This window comes from Panthera tigris, chromosome B1 (genome assembly GCF_018350195.1).
Source record: "Panthera tigris isolate Pti1 chromosome B1, P.tigris_Pti1_mat1.1, whole genome shotgun sequence".
Taxonomy (NCBI): Eukaryota; Metazoa; Chordata; class Mammalia; order Carnivora; family Felidae; genus Panthera; species Panthera tigris.
Genome location: NC_056663.1, coordinates 131580656 through 131600021, shown reverse-complemented (window position 1 = coordinate 131600021; position 19366 = coordinate 131580656). Strand labels below are relative to the sequence as shown.

The 19366-nt window shown below is 38.4% G+C and overlaps 1 protein-coding gene across 1 annotated transcript in view; it reads left to right on the top strand.

Moving 5' to 3' along the window:
* Window positions 1-19366, top strand: part of HERC5 (HECT and RLD domain containing E3 ubiquitin protein ligase 5) — a 46214-nt gene that overhangs the window by 17458 nt on the left and 9390 nt on the right. The window contains exons 11-16 of the mRNA XM_015541865.2: window positions 901-994; window positions 4207-4396; window positions 5978-6132; window positions 12986-13102; window positions 14166-14276; window positions 16482-16652. Of these exons, the coding sequence (XP_015397351.2) occupies window positions 901-994; window positions 4207-4396; window positions 5978-6132; window positions 12986-13102; window positions 14166-14276; window positions 16482-16652 (838 nt within the window). The remainder of the gene's footprint in view (window positions 1-900; window positions 995-4206; window positions 4397-5977; window positions 6133-12985; window positions 13103-14165; window positions 14277-16481; window positions 16653-19366) is intronic.

Here is a 19366-nt window from a genome sequence, read left to right as displayed (position 1 = left end):
GCTCTCTTGGTGGCCAAGAGAGAACTTCAGACTTAGAGTCTATGACAGTATATTACTTTATATTTAATATATTTGTCCATTTTCTATTTATTAATAAGTTCATGTCATTCAATATTTTTCTTAAACATGATTGTGATGGTATTCCATGGGAAGGACATAACCTTAATTTATTTAGCCATTACCTTACTGCAAGATCGTAAGTTTTCTTTGAAGTTTTGAATATTATGAAAGAATGACTTCGCACATCTTTCCCTAAATATTTATATAATATTTATCTGAAAAATGTTATTGATTTTCAGACAGCAAATACATGTATTATTTTATAAAGAATGTGTCTATGTCCAAGACACTGAGCATATTTAGTTAATAAATGTAATTCACAAGTTAAGATACTTAAACATTTCATTAGTAATTTTCTGTTGCAACACTAAGAATTTACTGCTCTGAAGTAAATTTTTTAAACCCAACTTTCAGTTCATGTAACCGGGAGAAATGGTCATTTTTTTCAGAAATGGGAAAAACCTTTAACTTTTTTTAAGTAAATATTTAAGGTAAGACAATATCTGAGTTAAACTTGGATAGTATACATATATATATACATACATATATATATACATACATACATACATATATATATGTATGTATGTATGTATGTATATATAGTTAATTCGGTCTTGATATTTTTTGGCGTTTTAGAAATAATCATAAGTTGTCAACTGCATTTTCAATTGTATTTGTATTTAGCCAAATTACATTTATTGTAAAGCTGAGGGAAATACTAATTTTATTGAAATGAAAAAAGGTTCAGAAGAAACTTCATCTAAATTAATAACCTGATAAAATATTTTATTTTGAAGAGTGCTGCTTCACTTACTTATCCATTGATTTTTCCTTCTACAGAAGAGCTGCAGAAATGATGCCTGTTCACTTGGACTTAAATAAAGCAAGAAATGCTTTTAAGGAGTTAACTCAGAAGGACTGGATTGCTAACACGGTGGTATTCCTTAGATTGTTATTTAGGAAAAGAAACTACACTAAATCATTTTTTATAAGAACTCAAAATTTCAGAAAAAAATACCTTGTTTTGAGAGTCTCTGAGAGCTTGTAGCATAGTAAGATGAGATGAAACTCACGTGGTATCCAGGAGTTGGCCCCCTGGGGGCACAATGTTCGCTATCATAGTTACACAGATTACAAATAGTCTGAATGGTTCATCTGTATACACACACACACACAGACACACACACACACACACACACACGTATGCATAGATGCACATCCTCTCTAGAGGGAGTTTTGTCACCTCCTGGCTGTAAGGAAGATGATTAAAGGATGTGTTGAGATTGGTACACTACCATACAAACAGCGTGTTCTTTGCAATGGTCTTGAACGTAAGTATAGAAATGAGAACACTTGTTTTTGGTGTGAACATCCCCCTTACCAGGGACTGCGTGGATTCTTTTTCTCTGTGTTTTTCTATAGGTTCTAGAATGTTGTTACCCTTTTAGGGATTGTCACTTCTTTGTTTCAGTATTGTTAAGTCTTTAGGTTTTCCACTTGCAGATGCTCCAAACATGTTTCCTTTATTAATTTAGCTTTTCTTAAGCAGCCTTTATTAATTTATTTCTCTCTTCCCTTATACTGGTTGATCTAGGGGTAGTACTGTCTATGTTCGCTCAGTCTGTTTCTTTTTGGGTCTCACTCTGGTTCCTTCTTTCGCCCTCTCTTTCACTTCTCTCTCCCTAGGCCCCTCTGTCTTCCCCCCTCCATCTCCCCGCTCCTCTCTTTCCTCCTCTCCCTTTCTTCCTTCCTGTCTTTCCTATCCCTCCTCTCCTCTTTCCTTTTCCCTCTCTCCCATTCCCTTCTATTTCTCTCTCTCTTCCTTTCCCCCTCCCTGTCTTCCCCTCTCCCTCTTATTTGCTCTTGGCCTCTGTTTTTGTACCTTCGATTCTTTTTCCCTTTCAGTCTCCCTGACATCTCTCCCTCCTTCCTCTCTGCTGCCTTGCATGCTCTCTTACTCTGCCATGACCAACATTCTGTATCTGAGCCTCAGGGTCTCTTTACACACGCTTCTTTCTCTCAAGGGAAGATGAAAGTTTAATTCTGTTAACTTTGGCAGAACCACAGCCCTATTGGGGGTCTGAGGAAAATGGATCCCTAATTATGCACCTTTATCAGGACTCTGCAGCATTTAGTGGAAAGAGCACCATTTCTGCATCTGTGGAGAGATGAGTTTGGGCCAGTTCCTCACTAAAGCTAATTATACCTTTGATTGTGCCAGAACAATATTGTATGATATGCTGTCAACATAATCATAGAGCAGTCTTCCATTATTTCAGACCAGATAGTTGGATCATAAGACCTATAATGTTTCTTTCTATTTTGAGATTTCTGTGACATGGATACACAGATTTTTGCAATTCATTTATTAATTCAGGAAATACTTGAATAGTTGCTATGTGTAGGGCACTGTGGTGAGGACTCCTGATGAAAATGAAAGATCCATACTGCCTGTCTTTAAAATGGTTAGTGGGACCCACGACACGAACATGCAGATGTTAGTGGGAAGGCTGGGTGTGTTTTCCACTCCACTGTCTTCCCTGATGTCTCACTTAGAACCTAGTAGATGTATAATAAATATTTTTAGATGAATGAATTCAGTCATCACTAGGGCCATGGATGTTCACCTCTACTTAGACTACTCAAACAAGGTCCCCAGAATAAGTACAAATTTACCAGGTGCCTACCTCAGGAATAGCATTCCTGGCAGTCAGGGAAGTGTACACTGAGGCCCAGTGTGTGAAACAATACAACTGACCCGAGAATATCACAGTAGTTCTGCAGGGTTGGGAGAAGGTTGTGAGGCTTGAGGATATGACAGATAATGAACAAAGAGGTAAGAGGGGTGTGTGTTACCAAGATTGTTTATAAAATAGGTATGTGCCCTCTAAGTACTGAACCATGTAGTATGAGTCTGGCTTAATGGGTTTTTTGTTTGTTTTGTTTTTTGATTTTTGGGGTTTTTTGGTAATGTTTATTTTTGAGAGAGAGAGACAGAGCATGAGCAGGGTGGGGCAGAGAGAGAGACACAGAATCTGAAGCAGGCTCCAGGCTCTGAACGCTGTGGTCAGCAAAGAGCCCAAAGCAGGGCTCGAACTCACAAACCATGATGAGATCCTGATCTGAGCTGAGGTTGGATGCTCAACTGATGAGCCACCCAGGCACCCCTGGCATAGTGTTTTGATATAAAAATACACTTGATCTTAGCCAAAAGGCCGAGAAGCAATGTTTTGATATAAAAATAGATAATTACAAGAATTTATATATTTAGAGATACCATTTAGCTAATATCATAATTGAATGATTAAGAGTTTGGGCTTTGGAGTCAGAAAGATCCAGAAGAGATTCCCACTTAGCTCTGTGACCTTGAGCAAATAACAGATTTCTTGCCTGTAAAATAGGGTCAATAATATCATGTATGTTCTAGAAAAAAATAAGGATTAAGTGACGTAATTAACATATGTAAGTCACTCAGCATAACATCTGACAAATAAGTACTCCGTAAATACTAGCATAGCTTTTGAGTGGGTTTTGAAACAAATTATTTCTGTTACCTGATACACATCACATAAACATTCAGAATTGCATTTGAATTTTTGCTGAACACTTGTGTTCTGAATTGGGGAAGTGGTAAGGATGTCAGAAGGGCTAGAAACTAGAGTTTGTAGTGGAGGGAGTTCGTGATGAGACAGGTAGTCAATATGAGAAGATAGTTGGAAACCATGTTGGTTTTTGTTGTTGGGATTATTGCTTTTTGTTTAGGGTTTCTATTTTTGTTTTTCTTTGGTGTTCTTAAACATTCTTTTTCTTAAAAAAAATGAGGGGGCAGAATGTAGTATTTATTATTGGGAGGGCTGCCTGTTCTGAATTCCTTGTTTATCTAGTATTCCTTGTTGATCTAGTGTAATTCTTACACACGTGATTTCTTCTTGACCTCCTTCATGTTTCATAGCAATAGAGTGGGGATAATGCTCATCACCTACCTTGGGTATCTGGGAGGCTAGGTGAGATGGGATGTAAATGTGGATTTTAGGACTGAATGATCATTCCAGTTGGAATGAAACTCCAGGTTCTAGATTTTCTTTTATTACAAGTTGCATCCTGCTATGTTTTGAGTGTCTTTTTCCTAATACTTTTTGACCGCAGATAACTACATGTCTCAAGGATAATCTGCTCAAAAATCTTCCGTTTCATTCTCCACACCAAGAAGCTTTAGAAATTTTCTTCCTTCTTCCTGAGTGTCCCATGATGCATGATTATAACAACTGGGAGAGCCTGGTGGTTCCGTTTGCAGAGGCTGTTTGTGCCATGAGTAACCAGTCTTTAGGGGTTCTGGGTAAGACTGAAGATTTCACGTTTGAAAATACTTTCACCATCCTTTCCATGGAAACACATGCCTGCTAAAGTTATAGCCAAACTTAGATACTTGTAAATATGTTTATGGTTTTTAGTTCATACTGTTAGCATATTGTAAAGATGCTGTAGTAATTATTATAGTCATTCAAAATAGATTGTTTTAGTACCTTTTAAGAGTTTTGGTAATGGTACATGTGTGGTTTGGGCATGAGGTCCTTTGTCCCCAACTTTTCATTATGAAAAATTTCATACATACAAGTTGGAAGAATAGTGCAGTGAATACTCATATATCCTCTACCTCGGAGTCAACAACAGTTAATTTATTGCCATGTATGTTTCTCTCTTTATGTGAAGAATACATTTTATTTTTGCTGAGGTACTTGAAAGTAAGTTGGAGACATCATGACATTTTACCTATAATATTTCAGCATGCATCTCCTGAGAACATGAGATCCTACCTTACCCCATCATTATCACACCTAATAAAATTAGCCATAATTCCTTAATATCTAGGTCATATTCAAATTTCTGCACCTGTCCCAAAAGCATTTTACAGCCTTTGTTTTGAGTCTTAAGTCACTTGTCCTATTGAACACCCCACATCTAGATTTGTCTGATTATTTCTACCTTTTTCTGTATCTCCAGTACACTGGCTGTTAGATCTAGGGTCTTGGTTAGATTTAATGAGGTTTTTGAAACAAACAGTGCATTCAGCCCAAGGAAGTCCATTCTTATGTTTTATTAAACATAGGTAAGTAAGTGATAACAAGCTAGTTTTAAGTTTCTTGGATTTTTTTTACAATGCTGAGAGGTATGTGTGTGTTTCCTTAAAATAAGCTTCTTGGGCCAACAACGGGCTTGAACTCCTGCCCCTGTGATTGAGTCACATACTGTACCAATTGAGCCAGCCAGGCGCTCCTAGAGATGTTTTTTTGGTTGTTGTTGGTTTTTTTAAATTTTTTAAAAATGTTTTTGAGACAGAGACAAGTGGGGAGGGGCAGAGAGAGAGAGGGAGAGAGAGAATCCCAAGCATGCCCTGACACGGGGCACAATGTCATGGTTGGGGAATCGAGCCTCACATTGGGCTTTGCACTAGCAGCATAGAGCCTGCTTTGGATTATCTGTCTCCCTCTCTCTCTGCCCCTCCTCCATGTGTGATCTCTCTCAAAAATAAACATTAAAAAAAAAAAAAAGATGTAAAAACTCATACTGGTTGTGAGAAAAGAGTTGTATAATTGTGAATAATTCTTAAATCTGGTTTTAAGACAGCATGCTATTATATCTGGGCAAAAAAAAAAAAAATGACTAATCTTGTTGGGTTTTTTCCCCACGAATTAATTAGATCATGATTTTGTTACATTCGAGGGATTTTTTTTTCTAGGTTGTTAAATTCTTAAAATTTCATTGCACTTGTAGTTACTGAAAAGTATTACAAATGAGTTTTTGTAACTGATACATACAACAGTGTTCCATCAGTTTGGGAAACTACTGACCACTTTTTTACCTGTAAGAATCCATGAGAAATTACATGCTAAAAAGTACTTACCTTTGTGTCCCTCAGAGGAGTACTGGGCATCTCTGCAGGAACCTGGTTTCAGCAGGCTGGTCCAGATGTTTAAAGGAGCCATCACTGCTCAACTGCATTACTGGACTGAAAGCTCTGAGGACAACTGTCACGTTAAGGCTCTCCTAGAAATGCTGAGAAAGCTGTACAGGGTAAGGGTTCTTTTAGACATTGACAGATTTTTATTTTGCAGTAAAAATTCCATTGGTTTCAGCTGGCCTGAATCTTAAGCAGACTCCTGAAACATGGCGTTTATATTACTGTTTAAAATTTTGTTTTCTGTGAGTTAAGTCCTGCATATACAGGAGTGTATACACTTACCTATGTGCAATTTGAAGTAATAAAACAGATGTTAGTGTAACTGCTGCCCATGTTAAAAAAGAAAACATTTGGGGCGCCTGGGTGGCTCAGTCGGTTAAGCGTCCGACTTCGGCTCAGGTCATGGTCTCGCGGTTCTTGAGTTCAAGCCCCGCGTCAGGCTCTGTGCTGATGGCTCAGAGCCTGGAGCCTGTTTCAGATTCTGTGTCTCCCTCTCTCTCTGACCCTCCCCCGTTCATGCTGTGTCTCTCTCTGTCTCAAAAATAAATAAACGTTTAAAAAAAAAAAAAGAAAACATTTTCAGTACTTTAGAAATGTCTGTGTATCTTACACCTCCACACCTGGAGATTTGTACCTCCAAAATCCTGGATTTTGGGTTAATCATTCCCTTTATGGTTTTAGTACCGTATATGTCTTGAGAGACTATGTCGTTTAATTTTGCTATTTTTGAAATGTATCTGAGTGAAATGTACACTTACTGCATAACATTTTGCTTTGTAGATTTATCCCAATTAGTATTTATGGATGCATTTCATTTTCACTCCTACGTTGTGGTCCATAGCGTGAATCTTAGCATAATTATCCATTCCAGAATTAAGGGAGATATGTAATGGTCACAGTTTTGGGGGGAGGGGTGCTTCTTCAATAAGAAAAGATGCTGCTGTATATATTTTCATACACATACCTTGGCATTCATGGGTCAAAGTTTGGTTTGTACACTCCATACCTAGTTTTGGCATTGATAGGTTGTAGGATATGTATGTGTTCTTTATTGATAGTGACAAACTGTCTTCCAAAATGGTTGGACTAATTTAAATCCTTTCCAAGTCACGATGAGAGTACCTGTTGCTCCAAGTCTGGTTTTCAAATTTAGAAAGTATTTTCAGTATTAAATGATATCAAATTATGATTTTAACTCTATTTCCCTGGTTCTAATGCATTGGAGCATGTTGTCATGTTTATAATTGCAATATTTGTTTCTTGTGTCAAAGGTCTGTGTGACTTTCATTCAGTTTAAATGTATTTGACTTTTTTTTTTTATTGATTATAGGGGTTCTTTTTATGTTGTAAATCAGTCCTTTGTCAATTGTATGTGTTGCAAATGTCATATCCCAGTTTGTAGCTTGGCTTTTCACTTTGTGGTGTTTTCTTTTTTTTATCAACCCCCATTCTTAATCTTTTTTTAAATGTTTGTTTATTTTGAGAGAGAGAGCATGTGCATGTGGAGGGGCGGTGGGGAGAAAGAGAGGGAGAGAGTCCCAAGCAGGCTACACACTGTCAGCACGGAGCCCGATGTGGGGCTCACTCTCATGAAAAGTGAGATCATGACCTGAGCCAAAATCAAGAGTCAGACACTTAACCAACTGAGCCACCCAGGCACCCCAACCACATTCTTAATTTTAATACAGATAAATTTGATAATTTAGTCTTTTATAGTTTTTATTTTTACTCTTTGTGTCTTATTCTAAGCTTTTTTTTCTTCCAAGTTTTTAAATTATTACCATAAATCAGGAGGTCTTTTTGGAAAGGACCAGAGAGTAGTAAGTATTTTAGACTTTGTTAGGCATATCTGTTATAGCTACAACTATTACACTCTGTGGTAACATCATGAAAGCAGCCATAGGCAATACAAAAATGAATGCGTGGGGGACCTCTGGGTGGCTCAGTAGTTTGAGCATCCAATTTCGGATCAGGTCATGATCTCAGTTTGTGAGTTTGAGCCCCGTGTCAGGCTCTGTGCTGACAGTTCAGAGTCTTGAGCCTGCTTCGAATTCTGTGTCTCTGTCTCTCTCTGCCCCTCCCCTGCTTACTCTTTGTCTCTTTCTCTCTCTCAAAAATAAATAAACGTCAAAAAAATTATTTAAAAAAATTTAAAAAGAATGGGTGAGGCTGTGTTCCAATAAGATTTTGGCCTGAAAGCTGCTCTAGATAGTCTTGTAACAGAAGTGACAGTTGGAGCCTGAGGGAGAGGTTAAACAGAGTCCCATATAACTATGTCTAATATTTAAAAGGTTAGAAACCTAGCCAAAAAACTGGAATAAATATACTCTGAAATAAAATATTCTCTACCCACCCACCTTGATAAATAAACTTTCCTAATGACTGGGGAGGATTTAAATTTAGAAATCTTGGACTCCTTATGGAGTTTTTCACTGAAAGGTGGAGGTTCAAGGCAGATGCCTCCATATGTCCTCTTCTTTTCCTCCCTTGATTTTGTCCCACACTGGAGGTATCATGTACCCACGTGTGGCCATATGTCCACAACCCATACGTCTGCATTCCGTCCCTGCCTCCATGACAGCTGCACCTTAGCCACCTTTGGAGCACCAGAACCTAGGACTGTGCTCACCTGTAATACAGTCTACTCTCGAGAAACCATGCAGGGGAAGAGGCCTGTGCATGTAGTCAGGGCCCCTTGCTCTGCAGACTTCTTATCTTAGTTTTACTTTTTTGAGAAAGGGATTGGCTGGAGGAAGGCCAGGGCAAGGACCTATAAGTCATGGATCCAGAGCAGAAAGCCACTCATATCCAGGTCTAAAGGGAGTATTAATTTTGGCTTTGCCTTTCACAATTTGGTGTTTGATCCAATTGGAAATTTATGTTAAATTTATATTTTATTATTTTCCATATGAAAATAATTACCAAGCATCCCTTACTGAAATCCTTTCCTTTCCCTGCTGATAGGCAATGCACACAAACAAACAAAAATCTTACTGGGAATTTGATTGGAATTGCATTGAATCTATATTTCACTTTGGGGAGAATTGATCTCTTTACTATTATGAATTTTCATGGTGTCTGTTTCTTCCACTTATTAGATAGTCTTTAAAGTCTTTCAAAAAAATTGTGTTATTTTACTATCAAAGTCTTGGATATGTTTAGTTAAATCTGTTTCACTATATTTAGTTTTTTTAGATTTTATAGATGGTATCTTTTAAAAATTATATTATCTGTTGGTTTGTAGGGATGCATTAGTTTTTGAATATTTTTTTATAGCCAGCAAATTTGATTAATTTTCACATTCTTATCTAGTAATTTACCTGTAGGTTCTTTTGTATTTCCTGTGCATGCAATCATGTATTTGAGAAAAACACTTTTTTTTCTTTCTAATTCACATACATTTTATTTTTTTCCTTTGCCATGTTGCATTGGCTAAGCCTTTGTGTACCTTGGTACAGTCGCTGTTGAATAGAACTGTTGGTCATAATAGGTTCTTATCTTATTTGTGATTTTATTTATTTTTAAGTATTTTATTAAAGCAATTTTTTTGTATATGTTTATTTATTTTGGAGAGAGAGAGAGACCACATAAGTGGGGGAGGAGGAGCAGAAAGAAAGGGGGACAGAGCATCCAAAGCAGGCTCTGTACTGACAGCAGAGAGCCCAATGTGGGGCTCAAAACCACGAACTGTGAGATCATGACCTGAGCCAAAGTTGGACGCTTAATGACTGAGCCATCCGGGTGCCCCTAAGTATTTTAAGTTATCTCTGTGTCCAGCGTGAGGCTTGAACCCCAAGATAAAGAGTCACATGCTCCACTGACTGAGCCAGCCAGGTGCCCCTTGTTTGTGATCTTAAAGGAAAAATTTGAATATCACTATTAAATAGAATGTTTAGGGCTTTTGAAAATAACCTATCAAGGATGTTCTTAAATTGTTACCATTTTAGATCCAAACAAATGTTGACTTCCTCCCTTCCTACTGAAATTCCAGTTTATATGTTAGACCATCTCACTCTGTCTTCCATGTCTCTTAACCTTTCTGTCCTATTTTCTGTCTCTGATTGCATCCCATTCTGGATGATTTGATTTCTTCAGCCATATCTTTCCATGAATTCTCTTTTCAGTAATTTTGCCTGCTAATAAAACTGCCCTTTGAGTTTTTATTTCAAGTAATTAGTGTTTTTCACTCGCAGAAGTTTTTCACTTAAAGAATTGTTTTTTTGAAACTTTTTATTCTTGGTCATTATTTATGGTATCTTCATCTTGCCTTTATTTTCAGGCTTCCATTTTTCCTTAATTAAATCTATAGAAGTTATACCTTTGGTATGTGAAGTCTTTACAGGCCAGCTGTGTCCTCTCTTGCTTCTGTTGAATCTTCCTTATAGCGCCTTCGTTATTGTGTGTTTTATGACTCTGTGTGTGTGTGTGTGCGTGTGTGTGTGTTCATGTTCATGTTCATGTTCCTTGGAACATTATCTTTTGGAATTCTTTGAGAGCTGTTTCTCCAGGGAGAATTCGCTTCTGCCAGGAGACACCACTTTGGTTTGGTACTACTTTCTTTCTTTCTTTTTTTTCTTTTCTTTCTTTTTTTTTTTTTTTTAAAGTAATCTCTATACCCAGTGCAGGGCTTGAACCCACAACCTTGAGATCAAGAGTCGCACACTCCACTGACTGCACCAGCCAGGCACCCCTTGACATGTTTTTTTAATGCATTTAGTTTCACCACTTAAATTTAAACTTTTGGTTTCTCTTGGAAACCGAAATTTAAACTTTTAAATTTAAACTTTTGGTTTCTCTTGGAAAACTAAAGCATTTAGGAAAAGGGGTCTGATACTGTTATTGTATTTTTCAGGTGAGACATGAATTCTGCAATTTGGTAGTCTCCTCTATACCTTACTGTCTTACAGTCAGCAGGCCTCATTTGTTAAGACACCATCAAGATCCTGTAGGCATTACATCTGTGATGCCTAGTTTAATCCAATCCCCGTTCAATAAATCAATACAGTTGGGCCCAAAGAAGTGAAAAGAGTTGCCCAAGTAACTTAAAAACAACTTAACCACTTGGCAGTTTGGTACTACTTTAAATTAAATTCTTGATTTGAAGCTCTTTAGATCTCTAGGTATGGTGTGAATGCAGTGTGCGAATTTTCAGGAAAGTCCTTTTGTGAGTGCAAATGCTGTGGGTGATATTTTTTCCACAGCTTGGCACCGTTTTAACTAGCTGCAGTTCACTTCATGGGCTTGAGTCAAGGTGTGGGGGTGGGTTGATGTAGGAATGGAGGAAAGAGCCTGTTCATTTCTCGTTTACCCTCACTGTGATGGTTTAGCCCTTTTGGATCCCAGATTTATGAGGTGGTGTTCTATTATTGGCTCTATAATTTGAACAGTCTGGGTTTTGTCTCCTCTCTCCAAAGCCCCAGCCATTGCAAACCGAAGTTCAGGTCACCAGTTCTGGCAAATGTTTTCAAGGCAAATGCCACCTTCACTTTGTTTTTGATGTGATTATTTCATATTTACTTACAGTATTAGTGTTGAATTAAAAATATTTGTTCACACTTTCTCCTGTATTTCTGGTTGTTTTCAGTGAATCAAGGTAGCTAATCTGTCATACTGCTAAACAAAAAGAATTCTGCCACACTGCTAAAAAGCAGTGCCTATCCTTGGCTATCTTTAGAAGTTTTATATAAAAGAGAAAGATTAGTAAAAGAAAATAATTTGGGTTTTGAAAACTTGAGAAATTTATTGAAGAGCTCAGGGAAAATGTATTCTAATGAGCTTTTTTCACTTAAAAAAGAGAATCCTGGGCATGTGGGTGGCTCAGTCGATTAAGTGTCCGACTTCGGCTCAGGTCATGATCTCACAGCTCATGGGTTTGAGCCCTGCATCTGGCTCTGTACTGACAGCTCAGAGTCTGGAGCCTGCTTTGGATTCTGTATCTCTGTCTCTCTCTGCCCCTTCCCTGCTCACGCTCTGTCTCTCTCTTTTTCAAAAGTAAACATTAAAAACTTTTTAAAAATGCTGATAAATACTGAACAACAAAAGAAATCGTCAAGGGATCTTGCTTTATCCTTTTGACTCTGACAGTGACATCAGATTGTCACTACCCACCCACCCCCCCTCAAAAGGGAGACTGCAAGATACCACAAGGATAAAGCAGTCACTTTTTCCATAATTGGGGATGTTAAGGCTGTTGACTGTGGAAGGCTGAGATCAGCAGGATCCAGAGAACCGTATTCACGGTTCAAACAGCTTCACAATGCTTTCGGTGTTGGTACTGGGAGGCTTGGATCATTTGGGGTCTGGGCCAGGATCAGTAAGAATATTCCAGGTGAATGGTCTTAGCTTACACAGCTAAGAGGGGCTTTTAGAAGACCTGTTGAGAATTAGTCATTTAGGCTAGGACTGTGTCCAACCAGGTCACTTGACATGATGGTCACTCATGTCGAAAGCATCTAGTGTCATTATGAGTGACTTCACTGACTGATGGTTAGCACTATTCCGGGTTCCCATGTACATGTCAAAATAAATAACTCTGGTCATCTTAAGGGATGGAAGGCTGCAAAATTCCCCTATGTGTTTAGGAGGGGAATGATCCACATATGCCTTGCCAGAGGGGAACATCTGTAAATGGTATGCTGTTAAGCTGTGAAGAATATGGCCTAAAATTGGGCCTCAAGACTACTTTGGATTCATACTGCAGTGTATTTTTCTTTGGACCTAAAATTCTTTACAACCTTTCTATGAATTAAAAGTAAGTAGGAGTTATCGTATCATCAATTTCTGCTATTATAGGTATTCTTCATGTTCCTGAAAATGTGGGGCTTTGTCAGTGGAGGAATTGGATAGAACTTTATTCTGCTCATTGAAAAACTATGTAATTTATTTATTCTGCTAATATAATTAATAGCCCTAAAGCAAAATTGTCTTCATTTATAAAACTTTTTCACGAGCCGTATTTTATTTAAGGTAAACCAGGCTAAATGTCAACTGCCCGAAAATATTTTCAAAATAAACGAACTTACACAATGGCTTGATTTTTATGGGGATGCATATAGAAGGTCTTCTTGGAGAGTGAACAACTTGGTAAGTATGGCATGTTTCTTTTTTACTTTTATTTTTATTTTTTTAAAGATATAATTTTTTTAAAAGTTATCTATACCTAGTGTGGGACTCGAACTCACAACCCTCAGATCGAGTCACAGGCTCCACTGACTGAGCCAGCCAGGTGCCACAAGTATGGCACGTTTAAAGGAGGAAAGTTGACCATCATTGAGTTAATATAGGTATTTGTGCTATAACATTGTGCATGAGTTTCCAAATATCCTTGTATTCTGCAGAATTGCTCAGTAGGAATAACGGGACTTATAGGAAAAGCAAGACAGACCCCTCAAAACCAATGCAGTTTTGTAGAACCTTAATGGAAAAGTGGTTGCTACCTTAAATCACGTGGCGCAGCCACAGGCAGGCAGCTTGTGGAGAGTGCCAGAAGAGTATGAATTGCACAAGACAAAAGGGTGGGATTCTATCCACACTCCTAAATAGAGGACTGGTGATGTGGAGCTCACATAGATGCGAGTGGGGCTCTGCCTGTAGGTACAGGGCAGCGTGCCTCATCAGGAGCCAGCAGGACAGGGCTGCAGCCTTGTCGGTTGCTCCAGGTAGAAATACTTCTTTTTTATTTTCTTAAAGCTAATGAGCTGTTGCTGCCAGTTCAACAGCTGACCTGAGGTTTTCTCCTCTCTGAAGGCTGTAATTGTGCTGCTAGCACAGACTGGCAGAAATCCTGTATGAGCTCCTCAGCTATCCACATTATATCATTCCCCTGTTTACTAAATGCATCTGAACTAATTTGCATTTCAGAAGTGCAGATTGTAGCAGAACATATTCTTTGGGAAAACGTCTGGAGTTTATAATTAATTGCTAAATTAAATGAGTGCTGATAATACTAGGTTTATATACCTTTCATTGATATATACAAAACATTTTCATAGAATTTTATGTATTTAAGTACTGCTGACCAGCAATTTGGATTGCTTTGGCTGTAAGAACTGAGACCACAAACTACCAGGGGTTTAAGGATGTGAGCTAAGGTATAAGATTTCTCTGTCCTTTGATTTGTCAGAATTCTCGTCATTTCTATTTTTAGGACACTTCAGTAGACACTCCGTATCCTGTCATATTCAGTCATTTTCCGTTTATCTTTAATATTTTGTCGAAAATCAAACTACTATATGCAGATTCACTTTTAAAAATACAGGTATGTATGTCTTTGTCTTTGTCTTTATCAAATGATAAATGCCTTCATAAGTATACAGTATTTTGGGGGTTGATAAGGGAGCTACCCACTGGTAAAACCAATGGTTGTAACATTCATGGAGCTTAGACTAATAAAGATGGCAAGAAAGACGGTCATCATTTGGATTGGCTTGGCCTTGAGGCACATTAAGGCCTCAGTAGTGAAGGGTAGTGGATGGGCAGCTGACCTAATTTGTAGGGTTTTTACTTGAGGTTGGAGCCTGTCTATAGGTCTTCTGAATGGGACTTAGAGAGGCATAGCAGACTTGGGTTTGGTTGGGATTAGCACCAGTATTTAAGGAGGCCCAGTCTAATAATAGTAATAGTAATAATAATAATAATAATAATAATAATAATAATAAAAACATAGCAGTGGGAATACAGGTGACAGGATTCTTGAAATGCAGACACACATAAATGGATGATACTCTGATGATACCATGATAAAGGTTTGTAAAAATATCCCCCTTTCAATGAACTATCATCAGGTGAGTTCGTTCTGTTTGTCAGCATATCTGGAAAAGTGATTTTGAATTTAAAACTGGACAATTGAAAATGCCTAGGGAGCGGAGCCTGGGTGGTTCAGTCGGTTAAGTATCTGACTCTTGATATTAGCTCAGGTCATGATCTCACGGTTTGTGAGAAGGAACCCCTCATTGTGTTCTGTGCTGATAGCATGGAGTCTGCTTGGGATCCTCTCTCACCCTCTCTCTCTATCACTCCCCCACTTGTGTGCGTACTCTGTCTCAAAATAAATATCAAAATAACAATTTTTAAATATTAAAAATATTTAAAAAAGAAAACGCTTAGGGAAGTTTAAGTGCTCAAGAGCTTTAGTTCTTATCACTTTTATATATGCATCCGTGTATGTATATATGAGTAATATTTAAATGTATGTTGTACAAGTAGATACTTCTACATAATGAAGTTAACCATTATAAAACAAAATAGGAAATTGATTTATGAGTATGACCATTAATGAACTATTTAACAGGAAAATGAAAGGAAAAAGATACAAGAACTTTTTTTTTCATTTTTTCAACTCTTGTAGCTGTTCTCTCCTAATTTTTATTTATTTTTATTTTTTTAAGAAAGAGTGAGAGTGTGAACAAGGGAGAGGGACAGAGGGAGAGAGAGAAAGAGAGAGAATATTAAGCAGACTCCATGCTCAGCACCAGTGTGGGGCTCCATCCCACGACCCTGGGATCAGGTTTGACCTGAGCCAAAATCAACAGTTGAGCTCAACCGACTGAGCCACCTAGGGTGCCCCTCTCCTAATTTTAAACAGGCCTCCAGTAATAATTTTATGGAACTGATATTTGATTGTTGTTTCGTCAAGAGCCTTAGACTTTAATGATCTTAAATTGCCATTTGGTCAGATAGTCTTTGTGTGTGTGTGTGTGTGTGTGTGTGTGTGTCTTGTCTCTCTTGCTGTCTCCTATATAACTTCTTAGATCATCTTTAAAATCTCTTGTTGGGTTTTCCTCTGAGATTAGGATGACTTCAGAGAGGTCTGTCATACCTGAACTTTTCCTGCAGCATGCTTGCTTGCTTTCTTTTTCTTTTTTTTTTTTAAATCTTATTTTAGAGAGTGCACCAGCATGGGAGAGGGACAGAGGGAGAGCGAGAGAACCCTGAACAGCCTCCATGCTGAGCACATAGCCTGACACGGGGCTCGATCCCACAACCCTGGGATCATGACCTGAGCCGACATTAGTTGGGCACTCAGTTGACTGAGACGCCCTGGTGCCCCACCTGCTTTCTTTCTAAGCTACTGAGATTCTTTTCCAAGTGAGAATGTTCTGTTTAGCATACTGCTTTAGTATCTGCTAATTCTTCTCTTAGCCTAATCATGGTAATTAGCTTTGGTAACCTGAAGTATTAATAATTGTGTTTGCAGGATAAAGTGGACCAATAGAGCCCACAGTTGGTCACTTCCCTGCTGACTCTGGTTGGCTCCACAAAGCTTTTCATTCCTTTGGTGTCTCTTCTGCTTACTGAGCGTGAATACTGAATGTATAGCTTCTCTCCAGTGGCATATGTAAACAAAGCTCTTTTCATAAATGTTTGTGATGTGCACTCATGATAAATTGAACCAGTTTATTCCCGTTTGTAAATTCCTACTTAGAGCAAATGGTGAAATGAAGTAAAACATTGGTTTTCCTAGGAGAAAAAATTTAGAGCTTGTATGCGGTTGGCCGGAGTTGTGGAACACGGAAGGTCCGAATTATCTTTGTTGCCTACATTCAATCTGACAGTCAGAAGGAATCACTTGATTGAGGATGTTTTGAGTCACCTAAATCAGTTTGAGAATGAAGATCTGAGGAGGGAGTTAATGGTAAAGTATAATTCTCAATATTTTTGCTGCAGAGAGAAGGAAGATCTAAAAAGATGTAACCGTGGTTCTTCCAGAGAAGAAATTACTTTATTTTTATTTTTATTTAATAAACTCCTTTACAAAGGAGCTCCTAAAGGGCTTCCCTGACCAGGGGTCCTTGAATCTTCAGTCTCTCAGAGATGACAGCTGGAGTTAGAAGCTTATAGTTGGGAACTTGCTTTGCCAGACAAGACCAGGTTATTGAGCTTGTCCTTTGGGCCACTTCTTCTTTTTGGCCTTGCCCCATATTTGTTCACTGGGTCTTTGTCTTTTTTTGGCTGGCTTTCCAGCATCTTTCTTCTTGTTATCTTTGGGCAGCTGTGAGGAAAAGGGGGAATGCAGCCAGGTCACAAGGCAGCCCCACGCTCCCCCTGTCACTGCACTTCCCACCCCACCCCCCCCCCAACCCCCCCGCCTCGCCTGAGAGGAACTGCTTCTACATATTCTCCACATAGATCGTTAAAAAAAATCTAAGACTCATTATGCGAATTTTACCTGTGCCAGCCAGCCAGCCAGTCCACAGAATTATTTAAGTTCCACTTTTATATTTCATCCATTTTATTTATTTATTTTTAAAATATTTTTATTTAATTTTGAGACAGAGAGAGACAGAGCATGAGCAGGGGAGGGGCAGAGAGAGAGGGAGACACAGAATCTGAAGCAGGCTCCAGGCTCCAAGCTGTCAGCACAGAGCCCAACACGGGGCTTGAACCCACAGACCGTGAGATCATGACCTGAGCTGAAGTCAGACACTAAACCGACTGAGCCACCCAGGCGCCCCATATTTCATACATTTAAAAAACTTAGGTAACATTTGATGAGCAGCGACCACTTTCCAGACTGTGTGAGGCATTTTGTATGTTATCCTATTTAATCTTTCCGAGAATCTTAGGAGAAAACAGAGTCTTTGTGACATTAAGGAGCTTGTCCACAGGAGGGAGCAGAGGACTTGATACCTGGCCTTACACAGATTTTAAATAACTCACTGAGGTTTTGAAACTTGGATCTCTAGAAAATGGAAGAGACATTCATCCAAACAAACCAGTAAAAGCTGTGGGTGAAGTGCCAGTGGAATATCCTGACAGAAATGTTAAGCAGGCCTTCAGATAGGAGTGTGTGTCAGTCAGGAGAGAAGATAGGATGAGAGTGGATTTGAAGGTTAAATGCCTGTAAGTGATATATGAAGTTTTAAAGAGAAATCAAACATCCAGGGAAAGAGCAAAAAGAACAGAAATAGCACAGAACCACAGGCATTTCTGGTGTTAAAGCAGCAGGAAAAAGAAGAGAGAAGTAAAAACCCAATTAATGCTTTTTAAGAGAAAGCAAGGGAGAAGAGGGTATGAAGAAAGAAGAGGTGATCAGTAGGGTAAAATGAGTTCATAAAATCAAGGAGAGGAGACATGAGAACAAGTCCCTGGAATTGGGGGTTCACAGGTTCCAGGTCCTCTTGGAGAGAGCATTTAAGCAGAGAAATAGGTTTGGAAGCTGGTGTACACAATTCTCCAGAATTTAGCAACCGTAGAAGCCAGGATTGTCTATATTGAAGATGGGGAAGGTTGAGATTTTTCTTCTTCTTTTAAGAATAAGGGAGACCTTACCACATTTGTACACCAAAGTGAGGGATTCCAAGAAGGAAAGGCAGGAATGAGTGAGTAATCGGAGAAGTAAAGGAGGGTTATGACAGAATCATCCTAGGGAGGAATTGGTGTCAACAGGTGCCTTCTCAGGGAGTAAACAACCAAGCCAATAAATACTTTATGTGTGCTCTGGTTTTTCAGTTTTTTGAAAATTTTTTTATTTGTTTTTTTCATTATGCTCAAGATACTTTATTATATAATAACGATGCCCATTGAGGTGAGATTAGTAGCTAAAGAAGGCTGGCTCTGAGACTTGACAGACCCAGGATTAAATGGACGCTGCACCTCTTAGCCATGTGTCACGTTGGGGAAGTTATTTAAATTCTTGAAGCTTTAACTCTCAACAATAGCCAAATTATGGAAAGAGCCTAAATGTCCATCAACTGATGAATGGATAAAGAAATTGTGGTTTATATACACAATGGAATACTACGTGGCAATGAGAAAGAACGAAATATGGCCCTTTGTAGCAACGTGGATGGAACTGGAGAGTGTGATGCTAAGTGAAATAAGCCATACAGAGAAAGGCAGATACCATATGGTTTCACTCTTATGTGGATCCTGAGAAACTTAACAGAAACCCATGGGGGAGGGGAAGGAAAAAAAAAAAAAGAGGTTAGAGTGGGAGAGAGCCAAAGCATAAGAGACTCTTAAAAACTGAGAACAAACTGAGGGTTGATGGAGGGTGGGAGGGAGGGGAGGGTGGGTGATGGGTATTGAGGAGGGCACCTTTTGGGATGAGCACTGGGTGTTGTATGGAAACCAATTTGACAATAAATTTCATATATTGAAAAAAAAAAAGTACCAAGAGGAAAAATAAATAAATAAATAAATAAATAAATAAATAAATAAATAAATTCATTCTTGAAGCTTTATCACCTCATAGAATTAATGGGAAGATTAAATATGGTAATACCATGTTATTTACCAAATACTTGGGTCTACAGATCATGTTCACTGTAGCTTTTTTTTTTTTAAGTTTTATAAAGCAGTCTCTGTACCAATAAGAGGCTTAAACTCAGGACCCCAAGATCAAGA